Source organism: Apteryx mantelli, chromosome 2 (assembly GCF_036417845.1).
Source record: "Apteryx mantelli isolate bAptMan1 chromosome 2, bAptMan1.hap1, whole genome shotgun sequence".
NCBI classification, from domain to species: domain Eukaryota; kingdom Metazoa; phylum Chordata; class Aves; order Apterygiformes; family Apterygidae; genus Apteryx; species Apteryx mantelli.
In genome coordinates, this window is record NC_089979.1 from 146,942,828 (window position 1) to 146,968,668 (window position 25,841).

Genomic DNA, 25,841 nt, shown 5'->3' on the forward strand with positions numbered 1-25,841 from the left:
TGGATAAGGCTCTGAATTTACAAATTTTAAAAGAGTATATAAAAATGATCGTGCATTTATACACAAACACATACACATTTATAGCCCAATAAGCATATCTAAACAGTGAAAATTCCAGAGTTGCTCCTACCGCCTCTTGGCAGCTGTAAGCCTGGATTTATTTTCAGGACTCACTGTTTCCTTTATGCCAAGCCCCCTCCATCTGCCTGTTAACATTATCTTGCGCTTCCTCTCTTCTTGGCTCAAGAGTAGGCTACATCAGGACGACAGATTTAACAACTCATAGTACATGGGTACAAGCTGCACAGTTCTGAACTCTCTCCATATCATTTAGGTCATACATGCTACTTGACGATGTTGCCGTCTAGCAATGCCCACTACCAAAGAGTGCTGGCTTTCCACTAGGCTGCTGTTTGTTTCTCAGTAACATACATACATTACTAATAGGAAAAATGGAAAAGGAACATCATCCTGATGTCACTCTAATGAAAACAAGTCACAGCCGCAAGAATCATGTGTTCACTTTTAACAATATTGCTGTGGGACCCATGATAATGACTGAGGAAAATGACTGAAGCATTTCATTGACCTACAGTGCAATTACTATTTCTACACTCAGATGTTAAAAGCACAAATAAATCTGTTAATGTTAAGAAAGAACAATGACTGTAACTCTGGATCTCCTGTGTAGGAAGGGGTTACAGTACAGATCCATTTAAACACAACTGTGTTTCTTTTGTTAATTGTAGCTGTAGCTCGCAACAGCATCTGCTTCCCAACATTCTCTTCACTTAAGGCTTATTTTCAGCTTACAGTTTTCTCATTCTTTAGTTTTTTGGGCCAACACATTCGCAGTGGGTATATCTTAAGGATTTTCGTTAAAAATTTCAGCCCAAATGGTGCTGTCACTACAGAATATAAGAGTAGAGAAATTATAGCACATTTTCCTTTGAAAACTCCACATTTCACAACAATGACTTGAAATTTAACATGGGAGAAATGCTGTCAGGAATACACGCTTTGCTGTAGCTGTAAATATAGCAAGTTACAAGCCTTTGGAAAAAAACATACCTTGCAAATACTCAGAAGAAACTCAGATTATAGCAGCTAAATTCCCAAGAGATTCTAATCACCTAGAGGTGAGTAACACTCCCTGCAAGCACACACTGGGAAACTTCTAGATTCAAACACAGAGGAAAGAAATGTCAGGCTTGTGACTCAGTGTACTGGGAAAGACTTACTCTGCATATGAATCAGGAGTATATGACAGGGGAAACTGCTGGATGAGAAAGGCTGGTTTCATTTGCTGTGGAAGTTGGAAGTGTAGTATAGCAAAGCAGGAAACTGCAAGAATTGTGAAGAAGGTCTCACTATTAAGGCAGAAGGGTACTGCCCTTTCAGAATTGGAATCTGTCCCTGACACTACTGCACAGTTCCTAGGTGATAGAAGACAACTTCGTTAAATGAGAGCTTCATAGATGGTGACTGGAAGCTCCTCATATTTAGAAGCTTGACTTGTTGTGAGAGTTCAGTTCTTTTTTGTGTAAGAATTGAATCTTGACTTATTGTGAGAGTTCAGTTCTTTTTCATATAAGTATTGAAGCTCACAACTGCCCCTGAAGATGAGCTCTGAGCAGAGGAAGCATTGTATCATTCCAGCCACTCTGAAATAGTAATGGTCAGGCTTCACAAGCTGGTCACCCTAAATTAATCGTGTCTTCCAAACATAAATTTCTCCTTGCCTCAGTTCTCCCTCTGTAAAATGTAAGTAGCATTAACCCTACCACATGGCTCATTGGTATTGTAAAGACAGATTTAATGTCTGGAAAACACCAGCTATTATAATAAACACCATATTTAAAAAAGAAATGGACAATTCTGTGTTCAAAAGGCAGCCTGGTAGCATGATAAACTTCTTTTAATAACACAGAGGATGCATGTTGAATGATGAGAAAACCACACACTGAACAGTAATTCAATATGCAGCCCTGTTTAGCTTGTTAGCCTTCTTTACGTTAGCCTAAGTCAATATGGAAGAGAGCTGTGCTAAGACAAAGGCTGTCTGCAAAAAGAAGTCTATTAAAGAAGGCAGGCTACGAAAAAAACTGCATACGGGCATGTAACTCAACGTAGCACACACTACAAATACTGTTATACAAGCAAGCTTAGTTCTGGCTACTCTGAATGTTTGACTTAGCAACCTTGATACTGTTCTTTAAATGTAATAATTTGTAATGTAAATGAGAAAACAAAATAAAACCGCAAAAGAAAAATATATACAAACTATTAGTCCTCTTCAAAACTCTAAGTCACAGAGGAATTCAAAGGAAAATGTAACAAATTACTCAAGGTCACTGACATCTGATTCTATGGAGGCTGGTATTGCTGAGAAATAATCAATTAAGCTCACAGGATGGCAGCAGGCCAGGCTCCTTAGCAGGTAGTAACATCTATGCTTTCTTGCCTTTCTTTATTTATAGAAGGGGAAGAAGAATTCTGGTGAATTTGTTGCGGACTTAATTCTAGCTGACCTGTATGCAGTGTAATGGTATTGCATAGTCTTGCTCCTTGACTCACTCTCCTCCACAAAAATAGTTAGAAAATTAAGTACCTCACCTTATTAGACCAACAACTAGTATTGCCTTTTCTAGAAAATAGAGGCCTTAACAAATCATTAACTGAAGAGTTTGGCTACTCCTGAACAAAGACGCATCTGTATCTTGTGAAATTCCCTCTCTGTCAGCAGCTGCAAATGTGTAGAAGAGAAAAAGTAAGCAGTTCAGACACTGAGAACCAATAACAGACCTCCTAAATCAGCAGGATATGTTGACTTACTACAGTTGTTGGTAATCCTGTCTGTTGCGTAAATAGTTTCAACTTTAAACAAAGGTCTTCCTTCATTGCCATTCAGTAATACAGCATTTCTCATTCCAAAACTTTTTTTCTAATTTATGAAAGTAAACTTAACCACAGAGATTAGTTTTTATAAACTGTGAAAAAACTAATGGAAATTCAGAGAAATGTTAGCCAAGTAATAAGAACTAATCATTAAAATAAAGCGGTATGAAAACAACTGCAGAACAAAAAGCATGGATTACTCCCCATCAAAAAAATAAGTCGGCATTTCATAAAAACGAAGTAGAAATAGGCACTTTGCAAGCACATACCAAATTCTGGAGGGAATCCATGGAGATTTGCTATTTCTCTTGGGGTAAAGTACCTCAGTTTTAATGTTGACAGTTTCATAAGCTTCTCTTCTTCTGGCATCATCTCAATGCATTTAAACACTGATTCAAGCTATGAAAAATATCCAAAACAACAAATAGATATCATTGATGCAAACACAGCATGTAAAATTATGCTGTAAAACTCACATCATAACAGATTATCTCTTTGATTATCACAGTGCCAAAGATAATAGCATGTTTTGTTTGAAATTATGATTGGTGTTATATTTTTTCAGCCAACATCTCAACACATGCATTTACAAGAAAGAAACCAATGTTGCGATGTGGGAATCCATCATTTCTTCCTTCAGTTACAAGCCATACCAATACTCAATGAGGCAATCAAAGAACTACAAACATTCGTTAATGACAGAATAAGAAGAATGACTCAATAGCCTGACCATCTACAAAAATTACGCTGTATGGATGCAGCTGTTTTAATACATTCGCACTGAGATTATTCTGAATTCCAATGTTGCATTCCTCATATGCCTAGAAATGCCATGTAATACTAGTAAATGGCACAGAAGTGCAGGAGAATATGCTTGTGTACAGAATATACTTTGTGAAAAATATCTTTGAATAATGATTCACCCATATATATATATATATATATATATATATATATTTTTTTTTTACCTTTCCCAATGTCCAAAGACCACTTTTAATAGAAAATACTTTTTCTATTCAAACATTTTAAACATTTGACATGCCTGCTGGATCATCAGTGTACAAAATAAGGCTGGAGAATCGCAACACGGTAACCTAAGTTATCCACAGAATTAGTCCATTTTAACATTTTCACATACTCCTGTGAAGTCTCTGCGTGACACTATGGCTAATAAAATAATAGCAATTTGTATTCTCCCCAGATAGAGGCACACCTATAATCTTGATTTAAATAAACTGTTGTTTGGGAACTCAGCTGCCATAAAATGTAGCTTTAAAAGCATTTTTGTTATAATAAATTCAGAATAGCAAAGCAGAAGACAGATGAAACAAGGTTTAAAACAAATCATTCTCATATGTTAGTCTAGACATTCTTACCTGTATATCTACTGCTGTCTGAAGAACTGAGCCTGTGCCTTCTACATAGTGTCCATACCTTAACAAGAACAATAAAAATCTTAAGTGAAAATCTTCATTGGACTTCAAAATCCTGACAACTGCAAAGATGCAGGGAGCTTAATGAAGTTCATTTGCTGTGATAAAACAAAAGTCTTTGTTATTAACAATGCTAAACCTGGAAGTGCAGTTCAGTCTTTGAACATAATCCCTGGGGATGAGTCTGCAATCAGTGCATAAGGGTTTATCCAAGCTAATGCCTTATACAAGGCAACTGGCCAAGGAATTCAAGCAAAGCATCGTCAGAAAGGGCCATCTACATTACACTCACCGATTTTATACTGCTAAAGGCAAAACGGTCCTAGATGTTCAAACTGACTCTCCATATTTAGAGGAGGACAGGACCATTAGTGTGAGCCTACAGGTTTTATATCATTCCATTAGGAACAAAGCAATTCAGTCAGATTTAACTTTTGGTTGTTTGCAGATTTTCCAGAAAAGGAAGGAAAGGGAGATTGGTCAGGCTTCTGTGCAGAGCAGCTAGCAAGAAAAAAGAAATCTGACTAAATAGTAAGTAAACTGACATTATAAAACCGTCTGATAGCTTTTTTAGATCCTTTGTGGTTGATTACATAACTACATGTTTACTCTATAGTCTCTCCAAGGCTATCATTTAAATTTAATTATGTACTTGCTGGGCTTTCAGAAACATGTTCTGCTGATCTAAACAACAATAGCATATGAATGTCCTGAACTGAAAGAGACTGAGACAGGGAAAGAGACAGTTTTTGCACAGTGGAAGAACTTCAGAACATCTGCATCAGATGGCAGTGCTTTGCACCTACCATTAACAGATACTATTCCCTATTTTTCTCTTCATATCTGTAGACAGCTGTCAAGGGTCTTTTAATTCATTTGGGGCTCATTCTACACCAACACATTTGGTACAATTTTTCTTTCAAGCTTTTCTAACCCCACAATGAAGAAATGAATATTCTCCCTTTAGTAGAGATGCAAAGACCCACCAGGGCTCAAGCTTGAGAATTTCTTCTCCAGTTAGAAAAGTTTATGAGTAGTTCTTCCGATATCAGTGAGACCAACTCACATTTTTTAAATAAAGCATATGCAAATCTTATTTAGCATCAGAAAAAAAGGGCCTAAACACTAATACAGTTTAAAAACCACATGAAATTGAACTGTGTTGTAAATACATAATATTTAATTGGTTAGATGCATTCTGAAAATTCCCTAATACCAGGTTTTACAATGTAACACATGGGGCAGTGAGGAATTTTCATATTCTTCTTACAGTATCTGATCTTGTATTTCAGATTAATGTATCTGAAGCAAAATAAATAAATGAGGATAAATTTCAAACTAGTATTTTATTCCCTTTACTGGGGAAAAAGGGAACTTTTCCCTGGGATCCATGTTATATAAAATGTTCCACTCTAAATAACTGGCACTAGAGTATGGAACCGCCCACAAAAAATTCCATTTGGTGTAGAAAGATAATGTAACACAGTTAAAAATGAAGATCACCATACTAACGTTTTTATAAATAAATAGTGGGAGTGTTTTGGGTTTTTTTTACATAAATATGGGCAGATATCCAGTGTTAACTGGATTTTAATTAATTATTATTGCAGCTGCTGACTTCAGAAAAAATTAATATTCCTAACAGATTCAGAACGTAATGAAATATGGGAAGTTTTGCCAAAGTAAGAAATGATCCATTGATTTTTGGATATTTCATTACCAGTTATAATAAAGAAAGAAATTGCAGTCTTTTAAATTTTTACCTGACTCAAGATTTTTTTTCTTTATTTCTGCAAGCTTTTAAAAAAATTCTTAGTTTCACATACGTAATATATCATTTCTAGATACACTGTGTCCTGCATTATGTCCAATAAAAAGATGATTTCCACAATGTTATAGTTTCTGTAACTAATTTTACACTGTTTTAGAAGGTATTGCTTCTCTGGTCAACAGCTCATCAAGAATTTACAAGCAGATCCAGTAGAATCATATCTGAAGAAACACTTTTCATTTGCTCTGTTTGTTAAAGTGGCCAGTTGCCTCTCTCACAACTTCAGCCACCACAAACGATGCTCCTAAGAGAAACTGTGGCATCTGTATTCTCAAGGAACTCAGCAACCCTATGCAAATTGTCTTGGTGTCTATGGTCAGAAGGGATCACAAGGTCACCTGCTTGATCCCCCACATATCACAGGCCATTGCATTTTGCCCTATGCTGCACCAAAGCATTTCAATCCTCAGAAAACGTACTGGTATGATACAGGCAGAAAACAGAAGGGTCATACACTATACGTGCTTGAGGCTCCTGAAATAGCAACAGCAATGGATGCAACATACCCACATTATCCTTAGCACACGAACCTTACTGGAAATCTCTGAAGACCAGTCACAAGTGAGGAAAAAAAAACGTTCCTCATTCTCGGTGCTGGTGATCAGCATGACTCGCGTAAGTAAGACACCACACAGACATCTCAGCAAAGGGATTCTCTGTACTACTCAGAGTACTGCTCTGCTCCGTTCAGGGTCTGTTTCCCAAACGTGCCTCAGGGAAAGATAAAAACAACTCCTAGAATAGATCCAGCAGCAACTTATTCTTGGTCTGAGAAACTGACTTGGATGAAGCCTGAAATGTAATTATAATCAGTCTGTAATGCAGAGCTGTAAATGATACGACCACATTGAGGATCATGTTGGCAATCTTCCTTCCAAAAGGCTCATAAAAAAGGGAACAAAGACAGTAGCTCAGATTCTTACATTCTGAGCCAAGAAGAACTACTGCAAGTATCTGGCCTGAGTCCTTCTAAATCAGCATAAGGATAACAGTCACGTTCAAGGCCAGATTTCCCACCACTATATACAAAGACTTCCTATTTCCAACTCAGGAGTCTCTTTCAGTGTGGATTTGATAAACATGACCACAAAATATCATGACGTATTCGAGTGGAACCACAAGTGGACAATTTATTTTTGATGACACGTATGACAAATATATGAGCTACACAAGGGATCATTCTGGCCTAAGGTTTTTATTTGACTATTTTAGTTAAGAAATAGATCCTACAAGATGCTGACTCCCCCACAACTCAAAACAGTGAGTGCAGAAAAGGCTGATGTTAATCAGAGCTGGGGGAAGGAAGGGCTTTCCTGCTCCAGAAATTTTGAAATTTTGATTTTTTCCTCAGCCTTTATATCATCAAAATGTTGAAATTGCAAAATCTATGGGAATTCTGTCTGCCATTTTAATTTCTACTAATAAAAGAAAACAACCTGTTGTAATTAACTTTAAGTCCTCAACTAAAAGCCATTTTGTTGAAACTTCTTGAGAATTCCAAAAAATTGTCTAAATTGAAAAATTCACCGATATCAACATTTCCTACAAACTTCCAGGCTCCAACTGGCATTCTGCAATACGAATGCATTTAGCTGAAAAGCTCCTGACCCTTGATCTCAGACAGTCAGCTTTAAAATTCCGATGTACAAATGAGACAACTACGAGACATAAAAGCACTGGATGTTTTGCCCCAACAAATATGATTTGCAATGCAGACACCTAACCGGTTTTATGACAGATGGCCCATCCACAGCTGTTCCGACCTACAAAGCTGAAAAATCCAAGAAATCAATAAAATGCACAGTGGAGACAGTTTTAATGAGGAATGGATCTGTCATATGTAACACTTATAACTTCAGTGAGCAATATAAAGAAATTCATTAATGAATCAGTACTACACCAATCTACTGGAACCATATTTCCGCAGGGGTAATTAAGCTTCTGTGAAGGTCAACAACAAATGGCACTGTCTTTTGTGAATGCTTTTTTGGAGTGGGCATATGATGTTCTGCCAGACAGATTCTCATGCTGGCATTCTAGTGGATGAGGAAGCACGCTAGATTAGAGAAATTTTTTTTTTTCAGAGGGGCCTGTCTTTCTGAAGAAAAGGCTCTCCTTGTTTTTAAAGTATGCAAGTAAAAACACAAGTTTCAGAACAGGATTCAGCAATAGATTTTCTTTGTAACTTACCCTTTTGTGAAGCATGTGGATCTCCGGCAGGTGGGTTTAACAATGTCTAACAAAAAAGCATAGCGCAATAAGGACTTTGGTGGTAACAAATACTGACTCATTTCTTCATTATCCTCTTCCAGGAAATCCTTCAGCATTTGAATAGAGGAATCATTGTCCTGACTATGCTTCCTTTCCATTTCTTCTGCTGTTTCAAGCTTAAAAAGAAAGGCCCCTTTTGGTACGTTCTTCTTGCTGCTGCAATCAGGACCAATGCTTGAATCCAAATTCTTCTCTTTAGAAAGCAAGGAAGAACTAGCTTCAGCCAGTTTGTCAGCAACTTTGTCCTTGATTAAGTCTTTTAGATCTTGATCTGGGAACCTTGTCAATATCTAAGTAGCAACAAATTGTGAGAAAAATTAAAGAACTGCGTTTGATACTGCAATAAACAACTCAACTGCAGAATCTGCAATAAGAATTCCTTCAGAGATGCTCAGAATAAAGCAAGTAACTCTATTACTTTTATGAAGATTTCAAAAGATCTTGGCATCAAGATTTGCTGATGATTGCAATGATTGAAAATAATCACTCTTACAAAAAGACATTTCCAAGGTTGTGAAAAAGGCAGCAAAATGCATTGTTTTCTAGCCTGCTAATGGCCTCCAAAAACTTCCCCAAATTGCTTTAAGCTATCTAAGCCACTGGCAGGCATTTCAGTCCTTAGAAGACACAGCATCCATGGCAAAAAAAAAAAAAAAAAAAAAAGGCAGATTATAACTTTTCTGTTAATACCCCTTATCCCTCTAGCCATTCTCCCCCACACCACTAAACTGAAAATTTAACCCTCAATCTTCATAAAACAAAGCCAGTTCAACTAGTAGAAATCAGACTCACCTCACCAAGAGCTTGAAAGGAAAATGGTGTTGGGTGAAGCTTTGCAATTAGAAAATATCGCAGCCTAGAATTAGGAATGCCAAGCTGTAAGCAAAATCCACAAGCCTTTAGTTCATGTGATAAAAAGAACAGAAGTGATCTATATTGTCATAAAAATTATATACCATTATTTACAGTAATAAAACTGCCACACTAATATATCTTGCCATTTTGAACCTATCAAAATTAATTGATAATATCTAAGCCCTTGTACTGAACCCATGAATGTAACTTCCATGACTAAGGATCCTCAAGCAAACAAACAAGCAAATATTTGTTTCTTCATGGTTTTGTCTTTCTCTGTAAATGAACAGAAATGTAAACAAACTTTTTATGTGAGGTAAGAAGAAAAATGACATTATCATCACAATTTCTTGGGACAGACACTAACTGTTTTCAACAAAAAAGCAAAAAGGTGTTTCATTGCCATATTAAACATGGAACTATATAAAACATCTAACAACGAAACAAATGTACCACAACTGATTTTCAATCTACTCTTTATAAGCTTCTCTCAAATAGATATAGCACTCCATCAAATCCATTTAGTCTTACACAATCTGAACTCTCCCTTAATTCTTTTTGCAGTTGCCAGGGAAGCATACAAACAGAGCCCCTCCTCCCACAGATAACACAGTCGGGTTTTCTGCGTTGGAAAAATCATGGGCATCAGCACTTCTGAAGTCATGAGGCTCCTGTTGGGAAAGCTACCTTCCTGGTCATACTGTAAATTCATGCCTATTTAAAAAATAACAATCGTAGCAAAGCAATACGGGATTGGGACCTCAACAGTAACCAGCAGCATGATTATGGCAATATCAGAAGCCATGCCAGATGGCTCTCTTATTCAGAAGACTATCTTCAGTACTGGGCATTGCTCTGCTTTCCAATACAGTAAATCATTTTCAAATGTCCCTAGGCTCAGTACAGTTTGAAAAGTTAAAATGATATTAGTACTCACACAGGTTGGAGACAAGAGAAATTCTTGATATTTAAATCCACATGTTTCTAGTGTTTGCAAAAGTTCATTTCTGGCAGTGAGAAGAATCAAAAAGCAATTACTCCTCTCATAAGCACTTATATACCCTTTAGGCCCTTTTTCATCCTAAATAAAAACACATGAAATGCAATACCTTAAGTACTAAGACATTCATCAGATTCACTGAAAGAACCAGAGAATTACAGATATGAAGTCATCCATTTCTGCGTCTGAGGAGACAACTTCCTATGTTCATATGGTGTTACTGTAGCCAAGAATGGCTAACACACATTCACAGGTATCCCATAACTACTTTGGAGGAAACACCCCTTCAAAAAATAACCCATCTCTAGAAGAGTACTTACAGTGCGTCAGCAAGGAAAATAACCAGAGAGCAAGACATTCTCTACATTGTGAACTATAAAATAAGAGATTAAAACCGCTACAGGTAGCCCACTACTTCCCTCTGTTCAATGTACTTGGCATCAGCCAAGCCTAATAAAAGTGGTAATTCAAAGAATGACAAAAATTGGTAGCTTTGATAATAAAAGTGAGGCAGGACTGTACTCTATAAACAAGGGGAAATCCACTGAAATGAAAGCCTGCCTAGTAAGACTTGGCTTTACTATTCTACGCAGACTGTAGCAAGCTACAACTATATAAAAACTAAGAGCTATGACCTGTACCTGACTCTGACAGGTGTCATAAGGGAAAGCAAGAATTTTGTCTGCTGCGTTTTCTGAGCTACACATTGTTTCAAACACTGGCCAGCAAAGCAAATCTCAGGGAATCTTAGGGACTACAGCAGTAGTTTGAATCTCCAGTGTGTGTTCACAGAGGCCATGCACACTTTAACCAGCTAGAGAGCTGGACATGCCTCCCAGCTGCCCATCATACTCATTAAGGAGCGCAATGATACGCAGGCTGGCCCCTCTCTTGGTACTTTAAGGAGTGCTGAGAAGAGATCCTACTCCAAACTTCCTCCAAGAAGTGAAAAAGGGAACTACAACCCCCTCTCTCCTGCTTTGCCCACAAGTGAGGAGAATGCTCCTGCTGTCATTAGCTAACCTTATCGCCAGCTTTCCTCTTTTGTATTTCAAACAAAAGTTATATACCGTTTTCATACCATCTCTCTGGACCATTTGATGCCAACACTGAACCAGTTATAATCTAATCAACAAAGGTACTGAACAAAGCCAGTACAATCCACTCTTATCTCAACACAAGAGATCAGGAGTTCCTGTCATGCACAAAAACCCCAAAGCCTAAGTGCTACACACACTATTATTTTCTTTGAAAATGAAAACTCTCCCTTTCTAAAAGACACAAGATCATGGAAGATGAACAACGGAGTTAACTTGTTCAAGTTATAACATATTTTATCTTAGCTGCTTAGAGAAATAATCTTTCAGCCAGTTCCTTTTAAATCCTGAGATTTTCATTCCTAAATTTAAAAAAGTATTTTTAACCCATGGCTGTTCACTGTCCCCATCTCACCCTATACTTTCTTAACTTAAATTCTAGCAAATAAAAATCCTGCTTTCACCTCTTAAAGAAAATGTCCTTTATTAAAAACTAATAATAACTAATAAAATAAGTTAGACTTTACCTTGCAGAAGAAGATTCAAATCCTTTAACATTTTCTAAGAGTATGTATTTCGGAAGCTTCTGGAGCCTACAAGAAGAAAAACAGACCAGAGGAGCTAGGTGTAAACTACATTATGTATTACCAGACAGATTTGTTTAGCTGTAAGAAAGATAAAAATATTTCCATGCCATGTTAGTGGCAAATGGCAATCCTTAACAAACATACCTTAGTTTTAAAGGTTGCCAAGATCAAGCAATGCCCAACCTTATTAGAAATGTGGACTGTTGGTAACTCAAAAAAAAAAAATCAAACTGCTTTTGATGCTTTTTTGATGCAAATTTCAGAGAGAGTAGTTAATACCCTATCTCTACCACATGCACGTATTTTTGAAAATGTTTACCACTGTTCATTTCCTAAAGCATAATATTATTACTCAAAAGACTGAGTTTGCAATAGGCAAGATAATTGTCAGGGGGAAAAATATCACCATTCATCCACGGAACAGGAAAAAAAATTTTTTTTAAGTGCATAAACCTGAAATCAATGTCAAAATATGACATCAACTTTAGTAATGTAATATCAGAATCAGTATTCATTTAATTGCTTTGTTTTGAGAAATAATACATTTTCAGAGCTCAAACTGCAGATATTCTCAATTTTATATAATTAACTTTTTCATTTTGAGGGGAGAGGGGAAGGAGGCTCCTGAGGTTTAGCAGCATCAGTGCAGAAATCTGGAAATAGGTTCATTCCAGAATCAGCATATTAAATCTCTGGAGAAAGGAACATGCCAAAACTGTGCCAGGGACCATTCTAACAATTTAAAAGCAGAGATGATTCAGATTCAAGTGTTTAGGAATATTCTCTGTACTGATTAATATTCTAGTAAGGCTAACAGAGACATAGTCTGTGTGCCACACATGGGATCTAAAAACACTGTATGGGAACAGAATACTAATGCTGCCAGAAAGAGGCATTACCGCCTTAAATAAAGTCAGTAAGTGACTTCAGACTTGCACTAATGTAAATCACAGCAGAATTTATTTTATCACATTCTTAATTTCCATCAATTAAAGAAATTCACAAGAAGAATTAAAGAACCAAAGCATTTCACAAGAAATTGGGAAATGTACAAGATACAAAGTAAAATGTAAAAATACTAAAAATAAGAGTGAACTGGAAAAGGAAGAAGCAGCCAGACTCCCTGTAGAAGAATGGAGAATATACCTGTTGGTATGCTTACCCCCAAACAACATCACCATCACCTGCTATGAAGCTTATTTCTAAAGTAAGGAATCCAGAGCATAGGCTGAAATGCAAGAGCTGGTACAGAATCAACAGGTGACAAGGAAAATAATCACTGCACAAAGAGGATGTGTTAAGTCCTTGGCAGGTTTTAACATTATGTCTGTAAAACTGGCAAACTTTGATGTTTTAGCATTAGATTTCACTGGGTTATGGCTTGGGCACAATAAACAGATAGTATCCAGACCATTTGGGTCAGACTTTATATTCACTGGCTGGAGGCATCAAAGGGCTTCCCAAGCATTCCCAGGCCCTGAACTTGTCCTCTCCTTGCCTTTAATGTTATCCTTCTCAGGCTATCTTTGAGACTCATTTAAGCTACATTTCATTATAAAGGCTGAACATAAGGTAGGAACACCCAAGGGATGGGAAATTATTTTATAGTTTCCACAAATTGTATGCATGCCGCTCCAATTTAGAACGTGAAGTGATAATTCCTATATTCAGAATTTCCCTTTTTTGGTCTGAAATACTCCACAGTCAATGTCTGGCAAAGATGTCATTTCCAAAACATACACAAACACTATCTCAGTAAAACATAAATCCATTGGAACTGGGAAACCGCAGAAACCACCATCTTGAACATATTGCAGCCTGCTTACAGAAACTGTTTCTTCACAGAAACGACCTGCCCAAAGGAGATAAGGGATGTCAGGAGTGCCTCATGGGGTGCTGAGATAAAGCGTCACAGACGAGCCCAGCTCCTCTGCATCGTCATGATGAAGAACGCATGCCCTGCAGTGTCTAAAGCTTTGGTTTCGAGAAGGGAAAGCTTCGGCCCTTTATCCAGCTAAGCCCACAGCAACCAGGAAGCACCATTTCCACATTAGTGCACAAGAGTGTCCCCAAAACAGCCATCCTCTTAACTGTGCCTCGGCTTAATGGAGAGGAATACTGAGGTCAGGATTCCCTTAAGGATAAGGAAGATGCTAATATTCTGACAAATGATTAACTTACAGACTATCTGCTGTTTTTAATTTAACATTCTGAAAGGTCAGTCAGAAGGTGTGAGCTATGTTCCTTGTTCAAACAAAAATATCCTTTGCAGCTTCTGGAAAGCTACCTATCTCCCTATTTTTTCTGTCTCTAACAAAAAAGGGGGAGTAATAATAATCTTTCTTTATATCTATTATTTGTCTAATTCATTGGGCTATAGAATCTAGTAAAATGGATTTCTTGTGTTCTCCGCCACAGATTTCTTGGGTCATCTCAGTCAAATCACTCACTTGTGTCTATGTTCTCCATCTCTTATTGACAAGCGAAAGGAGGGCGTCCAACTAATGCTGCTGGCTGCAGCAAAGCTGTTTCTGGAAGGAGGGTGAAGACCCTCCTCTCCTAGTGCTAACAGCAGTTTGAGAGGAAGTCTGTTGATGGTACTGGTTTCTTTCTGTGCAAAAAGAATTTGTAGGGGGGAAAAAAAAAAACATGAGGCAGCAAGACCTCTCTTCCTCCTCCTCCAACTCTGAGAGTAAGATTAACTGACAAAGGATACATGGATAGCAGCTGTTTCAGTCTCCAGCATGAGGACTGACAGAATGGAAATGTCTGGTGGACTGTAACTGATGCAAATTCCCAGGCTAATGCCAATTGGTGCCCAATGGACATCTCAGTCCAGGAGCAGAGATTTCTGCATGTCAGTCTCAACGAGCAATCACTTGCTCCACTCCCCAAGAAAGGGTGCTCACAGTGCTATGTATCTCTTCCCAAAAGAGACTGCAAGCATTACTTGGAGCTGATTTTTAACACTCTCAATAAGAACAATTTAGGTGAGCGATGAAGACTTTGTTTGGATTCACTATTTCAAAAGGGACTGCATGAATAATACCAATGATTATGGCTATTTTATTATGAACTGGAGCTTCTGGCAGACAAAAATGGTAGATGAACACAAAGAGAAGAGCACTGTTCAGACAGTTCAGTCCTATTTGAAATTTTTAATATTACTACTCGAGCGATTGTACTACAGAAAATACACAATCTGCCCCAAGATATCTAGAAGCAGCACCAAAGAGACAGAATAGAAACTCAGAAAGAAGGGAAGGAAAAGGAAGATGTATTGCATTTTGGAGTCAATAAGAGATTTAATCAAACCCTTTCAAATGTTACCTATTCAAAGATGACTAAATATTGAATCAAAGCATTTTACTTGACATTTCTAACTATTTTCATGTTTCCATGATGCTCATTAGCAGAATGTTTATTACCTACTCCTGCTTCTAAATAAAGTCAGTGGAAGTTTTATGTTGAACTGAATATAACTGAAAATAAACAATATCCAACCTTTTTCATTTATTCACAGTTTAAACAGATATACAATAAAAAGAAAACCACACAAGGAAGACATATACAATAATTACATGATAATGGTGTTAGTAAAAGACAAGTTACATATGATCATGTGCAAATAAATGATTAACACCATATTACTAGTATAGAAGTTAATTTATACCTTGGGAGAATATCAAGGATATAGAGAAAACTCTTTGTCCGTGGATCAGATACATCACCTTGCAGACCAGTTCTGAGAAAGAATACAGAAACACCTGTGTGTTACTTGGAGTAGACCGTTATCTGACTTTCATTTTTCTACAGAATGCTGATGCTTTTTACTTTGAGTTTTGAAAGGGGTTCTGCATAGGCATCATGTCCAGATAGGAGGACCTGCTCACGGGAGCAGCGTCCTAAGGAGTGCTCTAAGAAATGAAAGTCTGCCCTGAAATCCATCAGCTCAAATTGAGGTTAGAATTGACAGCATTCAGTAATGAAACTCACTCGCCAGTCTGCAAAGTGCTGAGTGTTCTGGTCTTATCCAGCAAAACCCTTGATGCTTCTGAATGCACACGAAAACTCACTGAAGTCCCTGGGAATACCCAGCTATTTTACATTGAATATATTTGATGATTTCTATGAATTAAAGCCTTACTACCCAAATTTTGCAGGATTTAGCCCTTTGTGAATAACTTTGCTTACGTGACCAAATTCATAACACTAAGCTGGGCAGCTCATGTGACTTAGTTACTTCAGGCCTGTGTTCCTCTAACTTATATTTGTATCAGGTCTTAAAAAGAATAAAGCCCTGGTAGAAGAGTACTGGCATGTCTCTAAATTGATTACTCAAGCACAGTTTTCTTCTCATCATATTAGGAAAAAAAATGAAGGAGGGACTCCTATATACATCACGTTTCACACAAACACATTTTTAAAGATCAGCATCTCTTCAGAGGGATTTCTTATGATCTTACAGTATTCCTGTGAGTTACACTTTTTCACACAAGCAGTTCCACCAGCATCTACAGAACTCTTCATGAAGCTGCTACTCTGCATGATCTACTGATCTATTAGGGATCACTGCTGTCAAAACATATGACCTTAAAACTTATCTGGGAAATAAGAACCCAGTAAGGTCAGTTCTTAATCAGCAAAGATGTCTCCATCATCCACAAAATTATTTCAAAGTCATGATATATATAAAATTTAGAAAACATAACCTATGTGTATATCCAGACTCTGATCCTCTTAATCTAGGCTAAAATAGGAATATTCTTCAGAATTAACTATTTGTACACATGTGCAATTTTCAATGTACAAATAAGAACACACTCCATTCTTAGTCACATATAAAACTGAGGAATTCCAATTCTCCTTCTGGAGTTATCCCAGTGAAAGATCAGGTTGATAATTAAAGGGAAAGAAAGCACACATAAAGGGAAAAATCTTTGAATTTTACTGGTAGAGAAGCAATACTAAGTATAAATTAGAGGCTGTGATAAGCTTAATTCATTTTAATTGACTTAAAATATGCATTAAAAAAGGACGATCATTAATTAAAATTCAAATTGTTACATTTCTTCCACTTCAGTAAACCTCATGGTCAATAGGGCCACAACATTCTTACTTGTAAAGACAAAGATACAGAGATGAACCGCATAGTTTCACTCTTGAAAACAGTTCCACTCTAACATGTTGTAACCACAGCACTTTTCTCCAAAGGTGCTATACCTACCTTGTAAATGGCTGACAGGGAGGACTCATCAAAATCATATCAAAAGATAATCTGTCAAATTCTTTCAGTGTTATGCCCTGAATAAGGGGGGAAAGAAAAGAAATTTGGGGGTTGTAAATTGTACTATACTTCTAATTCTTCTTTAAAACCAAATTATCCCATTACTTCCACTATATGATCCATCTAGTAAAAAAATCCTTAATCTCCCATTTGACTTAATACCTTCATTCTTCCCTAACGCTTGGCAAACCACAGAATGCAGATATGCATTAACTACTTTGACAATGAATCAAAACCACTGATCGTTTCAGTATCCATACACAATCTTGTTTTATCTAATCACTCTTTCAGAAAAGAGGTGGTAGTTCGTGGTTCTTTCAAAAGATCACATCAAAATATTGACTAGTGATTTCTCCCCATCCATCTGCCGAATAAAGTGTCATTATTCAGGCATTAAGTCTTTTTACCTCAAAAATTATTAAAATACCAAAAACAGGTGAAAAAACGTTAGATCTTCTCAAACGACAAAACATCTGAACAGAAAAATGGCTCAAGTGTTAAGCTGATCCGAAAAAAGCATGATAATTTTTTATACAGGTCCAAATTGTGGGTCTTTGATCAAAGACCGAATAAAAGGGCTTTGCTGAGGAGATCTTCATGAAAGCTGAGGAGACTTCCCCACCCAGACCATGTAAATGCAGATAAGCCTCAAAACAGCATCACAGCTCCTAGGCTACCATACCAAATAATGCCATGACGCACTCTTTCAGTCAGTGCTTTTGGTCCGATCTGTCCCTCTATGAATCCAACAACCAAGAAGTTATCCTCAGCATTGTATCCTATTTCTACCCCAGCTACAGCAAAGCAATGCAGAGATTAAGCATTTACACACCTGGAAAGTACTTAAAATCTAAATAAGTGAAAACATAAGATTTTTTTCAGAAGACCTTAAAAGAACAGAGCCTCAAACAAATTCTCTTTTAATATGAATGAAGATACAGTTGTTTTTGTTTTGCAGTCTTTGTGTGCAGGTTTTCTGTGAACTGACTTGTGAAGCAAAATTGTGGTAATTTTATTGTGAGCTTTGGCAAAAAGAAACAGGACTTTTTCACAACAGTATACGGAGGTTGCAGACAAATTTTAGAAAAACACATTACATACGAAATAAATTCAGGGTATTTTTCCTAACTTTATGGTAAGATTTATTTCCCACTGGAAAATAAAGAAAACACACACACACACGCATACATATATTTTAAAGGAATAGATTAAAATTGTTTGCTTAGTGGTAGTTTTGAGATATCAGAAACATTTAGATAATAATCCATGACCTGTAATTCACCATGAACACAATAAATAACACACAGAAAATTATGTATATGGTATGTGTTATGTCTTATGTAACAGTTAACCTTAGACAGATGGATTTTAACTCTTAAACTTTTCATGGAACATTGTAGTGAACTCCTATGTACTCATTAGAGTAAAAATCTCACAAAGCAATGCAAAAGCATTTCTGTTCAAAAAAGAAAGAATAAGGTCTGTGGTACAAACTAATTATAGATATAAAAGTTCCTCTATCTTAAAGTTTAAGCAACACCAGAGGGTCACATATTAAGGGGCCAATAGGAGATGAGAAAGCTAATGATCAAGTAACTACGAGCTAGACAAAGAAATCACTCCTTTACATGTTTAGGTATTTCTGCTATATCTATATAGCAAAATGTAACATAACTGTCCACAGAAACAAGACAAAAGCTGCTATTTTTTTTTTAATACATTTAAAGGTCTTACTGACTGCAATCTGCTCTTATCTGTTATAATGACATATAGGTGACTGTTACTAAGCTATCTTCAGTTAGTCTGTTATTACTAAGTGCTGAATAAGCAGCTAACCTTTAGCCACCTACTTAATTCTTACTTAAGCTGGTATCTTAAAAGAAATTCAGTATCTTTTACTGTCATGTCGTAAAACCGTAAAAGGAGATTATAAAGTATGCAGTAACTTATAACTGCACCAAGGAAAACCATGACTAGATTGCCGCTCTAATGGGTTATTAAAATAGGGGCCAATTTTACCAAGTTCTTTTTCAAATAATTTGGACAAGGGACAGAATTACTAAAACATTTGATCTTCCAAGTCCACAAAAAATGCAAGATTGTCCCATCCAGTATATTTTCCTGTGCTTTACTGAGATCAACTATAATTGCAGAAGGAAGGCATGCCTCCTACTGATTTAATTAAATTCTTTTTAAATACATGAAAATATTTTTTTAATCTAAAAACATGATTTTCGTCATTCCTTTAGAGCTGATAAGCATTCTTCTTGACATTCACATAACCTCTCCTGATGCAGTAATCAAGATTTTCAGGAGAAGATCCCAGTGTGAATATGCCTCTACCTCAAAAAGCAGCCACAGTGCAAGAAATCAAAGTTACTGTAAGGCTGCTATCTTCCTAATGCCATAAATTATGTATTTTGTTTCTCCTTGTTACTAATGCAGTAAGCAGCTGAAGAGACAACTTACTTCTAGAGATGCCAGACTAGAGGAGAAAAAACATTCATTACTCACCTCAATTGTTTTTGCCCATAATGGTGTGCTGGGAAAGTTGTGTTTATAAATCTCATTGGCAAGAGTGTTCACATCAACAGCGGCAACAACTTCTGCAGACATGCAGCTATCTAAAATTAAAAGAGGAATTTGAAAACTGTAGCTTTGCTTTACCACTCTAGAAAAATGAGCTCTTTCGGCCGCATTACAGCTATATTCAAAAATAAAACAGAAATTACATGATCAAACTCTGATGTGCTGCCTTTAAAACTTTGTATGAAATACATAACACATTACTAATTGTATGGTCAATACTTCTCTTCCTTATATATCCAAAATGGGAAGCTAACTGTGCACGTCTGAATTTGTATACTGGCACACACAAACTCTAAACAGGGTGTATTTCCACAGTATTCCCACCCGCACGCAGCTCATCTCTGCGACAACAGAGTTCCTTAGCTAGAGGAATGGGGCCTGAGTCAACCCGCCAAGCCCAGCAGCAACTGATTGAGATTCTCAGCCACTAATGAAAACTTATTCCATAGAAGCCAAATGTGTTATTTTAGAAGCATGCTATTTCTCATTTTAAGAAAACAGCACCAATAAATTTGGGTTCCAGGTATGTATGCTGTTGCACTAAAACTTTCAGAAATTACCTGAAAACAGTTTGTGCTTATATTCCAATAAAACTTGGGCCCTGAACCTAAACACTGCTTGCTTTGGGTTCAAGGTCCCAAAACTACTAAGTATGTTGAAGGACAACATCTGGCAGCTCCTGTCTTTTGATAGCAAAGGAAGTATTTCTGATTTCTTGGGTGCACTAATGAAAAAGAGTAACAAATCTACTAACAGCTAAAATCCTAAAAGAAAAAAAAACTAAAAAGGATTTAAGTCAGTGATAATTAGTTTATACAGTAACAGAAAAATAGATACTATAGAAACATAAAACATAAAAATAATGTTGTTTAGTTTACTCATGGCACCACGCCATTCATTATTACTAACGATAGTACCTTCATTGAGGTCACTGTTATAACCACAGGCAGAAAACAGTGAACATACTTCCTGTGCTAGACAAGGCCAACTTCAACACCAGGATGTCTACACTAACATCACCATTAAAAAGCCCCAGTTTAAACACAAGCAATTTTTGTAAGCCAAAACAAACAAGACAAATGGCCATATACCTTTGAGTGTCTCAGAACATCTTCAAGTGACACATTAACAAAGGACCTCACTAGCAGTCTTACAAATTACTGCTAGCTGACTAATCATTTACAGTTTGAGAGGATGAAAAACCAAGTACAATGTCCCAAAGGATTTAATTTTGAGTGATGTAGTTAACATCCATTTACCATTTTGACCATTCATGTTTTCAAGCCTATCTTGTTCAAACAAAGATGAAAGAGAAATTTGAGTATCTGAAAGATATTTTAGCAAAGATCAACCTAGTTCTCCTGTGTTTGCTTGGTGCAATACAGGGCAAAAAGAATACAAGTTTTACAAGAAAAAAATTACAGATGACCACCAATTAAAGGTCTACATAAACACCATAAACACCCAAGTTACCATCTTGAAATTCTGACCATAAGTTTTAACTGAAGTTATTAAACATAGGTATATCCATAATGACAACAGAATGACTACACCTGAGATTACAGAACAGGTATGTTAACACTGACATCTAGTGTGAAAAGAACGTCAGCTTAGCAGGTCGACTATCTAAATTTACAAGCGTATTCAAGAATCCATACTTTCCTTTCATCTTCCTAAAACAAACCTGTAACACTTACGTAATGAAAACAAATTTCAAGTACTGTTTAAGAGACTGCCTTTTTCATTTACTCTTTCAGTTTTTAAGACATGCAGCTCTGACAGGCAGATCCCTACCATGGGGTCCAGACACTGTAGAAAAAGAATTAAAAAAAAAATCAAGAATCTGAAACTATTATCTAAAGTAACATAGAGTTTAAAAATTACAATTGGAAAAGCAGACACTGCGCTTTCCCTCACAACTCATGATTCAGATGTCCATCCATTTTACTACCATCACTCCAATCTCTTCCTCCATATATACAAGAAAAAAGAAAGATCAGGGATTTGCATCAGAGGACTTTCATAGGCCTGAATGTCTGGAAATACTGAAAGAGAGCACATAACTAATAGTTTATTGAAACCCTTGCAATACAACTTTCAACCTAAACCACTAAACCTAAACTGTTAATGTGCACTGAAAAGAGACAACAACTTTTCCCAAACTCTTCCATCCAACATCCTCTCTTCCTAATTCACAGACCTGGTATGTTTTCAAAGCTTCTCCTCCTTCTGAGAGAACAGCTGTGGGTACTGGGGAGCTCCAGACTCCTTCTGAAAGCTGACCAAGCATATTTTTGTGGAAATACCCTGGAAAAGCGTGAGGGAGCTGGAGTAGACAAGCAGACCTAGCCCACCAAGCCTAACAAAGAAAAGCTGGTGTAAATTTCACACACTAGGAAAGGGAAAGTTATGTAAAGAACGCTTCTCTTGACCTTTCAGTAGTTTTGTTGTTACCTCTGATAACAATCCTGCTATGGCAATTATATTTCTTCATTATTTAAAAATAACTGAATGAACTGAAGAATCAAGACTATCTTTAACTTTCCCCCCAAATTGGCATAAAAACAACTTAGAAATATGTAAATGCCCCCAAACTTCTGACTTAGCGAGATGTTAAATGTACTCTCCCAAAAAACTTACTACAACTTCAATAAAGAAACGAACATGGCTCTGGAGACATCTGGAAAATGAGTAAGTCCAATTTTCAAAACATGCCACTTTAAGAGAACTACAACTATGTACAAAACAATTTAATTTTAGGCAGACTAAAGAAAACAGACATATTTTTCAAGTGAAACTGATTAGCTGCCGGGATATTTGATTTGCAATATTTCTCATCACCAAAGTTTTTGAACCATGACAACATATTTCTAAAAGATATGCTAGTGCTCAAAAGGAAGTTACAAACATGACGGGGAAGTTACGGAGGGAGGTCTGACAGCCTATTTTTAGGCAGACTAAATCATAATGCTCTCTCTTGGTTGGTATCAGGTGAATTCAAAAGTGTGTCACTCTAATAGAAAGGTACTGATTTTGCACTTGAGTCTTAAAAACTCTAGGATCCACATAGCAGAAACTCTGTAACTGCTAATTAAATTGCATAAAGAAGCAGCAATTAAACCTTGGTCCCCAATTCTCTACTCTGTTGTATGTACAATGCTTGCAAGCCATTTCAGCCATGCAATATTTACTTGAGTGAAAGGGGTACTACTGTAATGATCTGAAAGGTGCAACATTCGCAACAAAAAGAAGATAGGATGCATGTGCTAGCTTCCAGTTTCAAAAAAGCAAACCCAAAGGGTATCATCTTGAAACCTTGAAAATAAAATTTCTGACACCAGCATATCTGTCCTTTTCCACTTCAGAAGCATTGATTCCCTTGTCATGTGTTTCTACCAGACCTTAAATTAACATAGATCTGTTTATATTCACCACTGTACTTTTGTACTAGAATCATCAGTGTCAACACAGCACATGAAATACATTGCATTACAACAAGGGCACAGCTTGGCAGATCTCAGTGTATTGGGAAATCACAGCCAAAACAATTATCTGTTCTAACAGGTATATGGAAACAGATGGAAAAGGGAAAAGGGAAAATTAGCCACATATTGTGCCAGTTCAGTTTCCTTTTAAAATAGGCAGCAAAGATTTCATTTGAGTTGTCAGCTCTGGGCTGCAGTGATTAGGCTGTCCATGACTACAGTCAACACTGTTATCAGTAAACTTGATACTGGTTTCCTGCAGGATACTTAGCAATTTTTTTCCCTGCTCTGTTCATACACAATTTGTGCATGCTCAGCAGTATAAACCATGTAAATTTATATTTTAAAAGTATTCTATAATAAAGAATTTAGCTGTAAAAACTTGCTCAAATAAGTAATACCTCCATTTTGCATTGTGCTGAAATTCATAGCTGCTTGCCAGTGTTGCCTCCTACCGAATACAGCTATGCTCATTGTTAGTACGCACATCAGTTTATTACGACGCACAGTTCAGTGAGATGATCAAATAAAACGAACAACAACAAACAGAAGACAGGCTACAAAAGACTCAAACTCTCACTCTTTAAAATTTAAATGCAACAGTTAAACAGGAAAACTATCACTAAATTTATCACTGCAAAATCACAATACTTTAAAAAACCTGTCTGTTCCTATTTTATGCACAAAGGGGTTTGAGTGGGGCTTTTCTGGGGGTGTGGGGGGAGCAGGAAATGTTTTGGTTTTGTGACCTGGCAGACTATAAATGCTTGTGGCAGAGACCTGGTATATACTTTTCATGGGAAAACTGCCTAAATTAATAGGCCATGTTAAGTTTGTTTTGGTTTGGGATGAGGAAGAGCAGGCTGTTTATTTGATGGAAAGTTGCTATGGAAAAGAATTTGTGGTCATGGATTTTCTAAAAAAAAAAAGAAAAGAAAATTGCATTTTTCAATGCAGATACTCTGTACTTTATATAGAGGCAAACCCTATGTAATCTTGTAGGTTTAGACATATGTGATCTAAACATCTATCTTTATATAGCTTCCAATATTTGGAGTGCAGGGTGGAAAGAAGGGAAGAGACGCACTCCCACCTCTTAGCTGCCTCAATCTTTCAAGCATGTGAATATGAACAGACTCACTGGCCTGACAGAAATATTCACCTGCTTATATTTACAATTACGCATACACGTAAACAAAGTCAGCCCGAAACATGGAATATAGAGTAAAAGAACAAACTACAAGTCTAAAAGTTGAAACTTCTGCATCTTAATCTCAGGTTTGTCAGGATTCCTCTTCTGAAGTTAATCAAGCTCAGTTTTCTAAATTAAATTTTGTTTTTGTCATTAAACTTAATATATCATTAAAAAGGAGTCAAATTCTAAAACTAGAAATTCTGCACATGCTGAATTATCTACAGGTAACCAGCACTGAGCTAGACAACCCCTAGAATTTTTTATTTTTGAGTTTTGGATTAATATCTACATTTAGGAAAAACCCTCTTTCCATTGTCAAAAAGAACCTGATTCAGCAATGCGCGAACACCCTCCCCATACCATTAAGAGAAAGGCTGGGATATAGATCTCTGTGAATTTTCTATAATTCAGTTATTTCCTAGCGGAGACATAAAGCTAAACCTTAAGCTTGTAAGATTACAATCTCAAAAACAAACATATACTCCTTGATGACAAATCCATTCCACTTTAATGACAACTACCAAAACCAGAAACTTCCTCATCCTGCAAATTCAAATACATGCAATCCTGAAATTAATTTTCTGAAAGCTCACAGCCGAAAAGGACACCTAGGCAGCAAAGGCAGCATCAGATTTCCTAGAAAATACCTACAGCCAACTGGAAAAACTGACAATTTCACAGAAAAATACAAAGTTGGACCAGCTCTGCTAAATATAACTTGGGTGTTAATGTGGACAGGAACAAACACTGACACTTAGCTTGCCAGAACTGTAGAATCCCTTTCATAGAATAAATATATTTTCTGGAAGGCTGCCACTGAAGGATTCTATACTTTCTTTTCTAAAATTCTGTATTATCTTTTCTTGGATGTATACATTTATTAGAAACCACATTAAGAGAATGAAGTACAACATATAATCTTCATCTCTCATGCAACTGGTTTATGAAGCACTGATGAAATAGGGGATTCTCTTGCAAACTTTGTATATATATAAAAAGCCTCTACAATATTTCTATACTTAATTTAAATGGAAGATGCTAAACAATCTGTCATTTGCTAAATGACATCCAAAAAACTGTATCACAGACATTTTCAAGTACCATGGTATCATGTATATACACAGGTCTAAAACATGTGAGAAACCCTATTATTATATACAAAAAGTACTTACAAAGAAACATTTACTTTTCCGATTTAATTACCACATGAAAGCAAACATTTAAATCTCCCTTGCCTTCACTTTGTTTCTTTATAAACTTCTTACAAAAACTGAATCCAGATGATTAAAAGACTTAAAAAGAGAAAACAGGAGGGATCAAAATGCCTGACTGTATCAGTATTCCTGAATGCAATTCATCTCAAAACCAGTGTT

General features: G+C 36.5%; 1 protein-coding gene across 3 annotated transcripts in view; it reads right to left on the bottom strand.

Annotated features, from left to right (window-relative positions):
* The window catches only part of TRDMT1 (tRNA aspartic acid methyltransferase 1), a 30,771-nt gene that overhangs the window by 2,155 nt on the left and 2,775 nt on the right, over window positions 1-25,841 (bottom strand). For 2 of the 3 annotated variants that reach the window (XM_013941559.2, XM_067291760.1), the window contains exons 2-10: window positions 19,714-19,823; window positions 17,140-17,216; window positions 15,586-15,657; window positions 11,853-11,918; window positions 10,226-10,295; window positions 9,226-9,309; window positions 8,353-8,723; window positions 4,275-4,332; window positions 3,168-3,297 (exon numbers count right to left, since the gene is read on the bottom strand). In XM_013941559.2, coding sequence (XP_013797013.1) covers window positions 3,168-3,297; window positions 4,275-4,332; window positions 8,353-8,723; window positions 9,226-9,309; window positions 10,226-10,295; window positions 11,853-11,918; window positions 15,586-15,657; window positions 17,140-17,216; window positions 19,714-19,823 — 1,038 coding nt within the window. Of the gene's footprint in view, window positions 1-2,616; window positions 2,747-3,167; window positions 3,298-4,274; window positions 4,333-8,352; window positions 8,724-9,225; window positions 9,310-10,225; window positions 10,296-11,852; window positions 11,919-15,585; window positions 15,658-17,139; window positions 17,217-19,713; window positions 19,824-25,841 lie in introns of all 3 variants that reach the window. The other variant, XM_067291761.1, reaches the window with a different exon arrangement.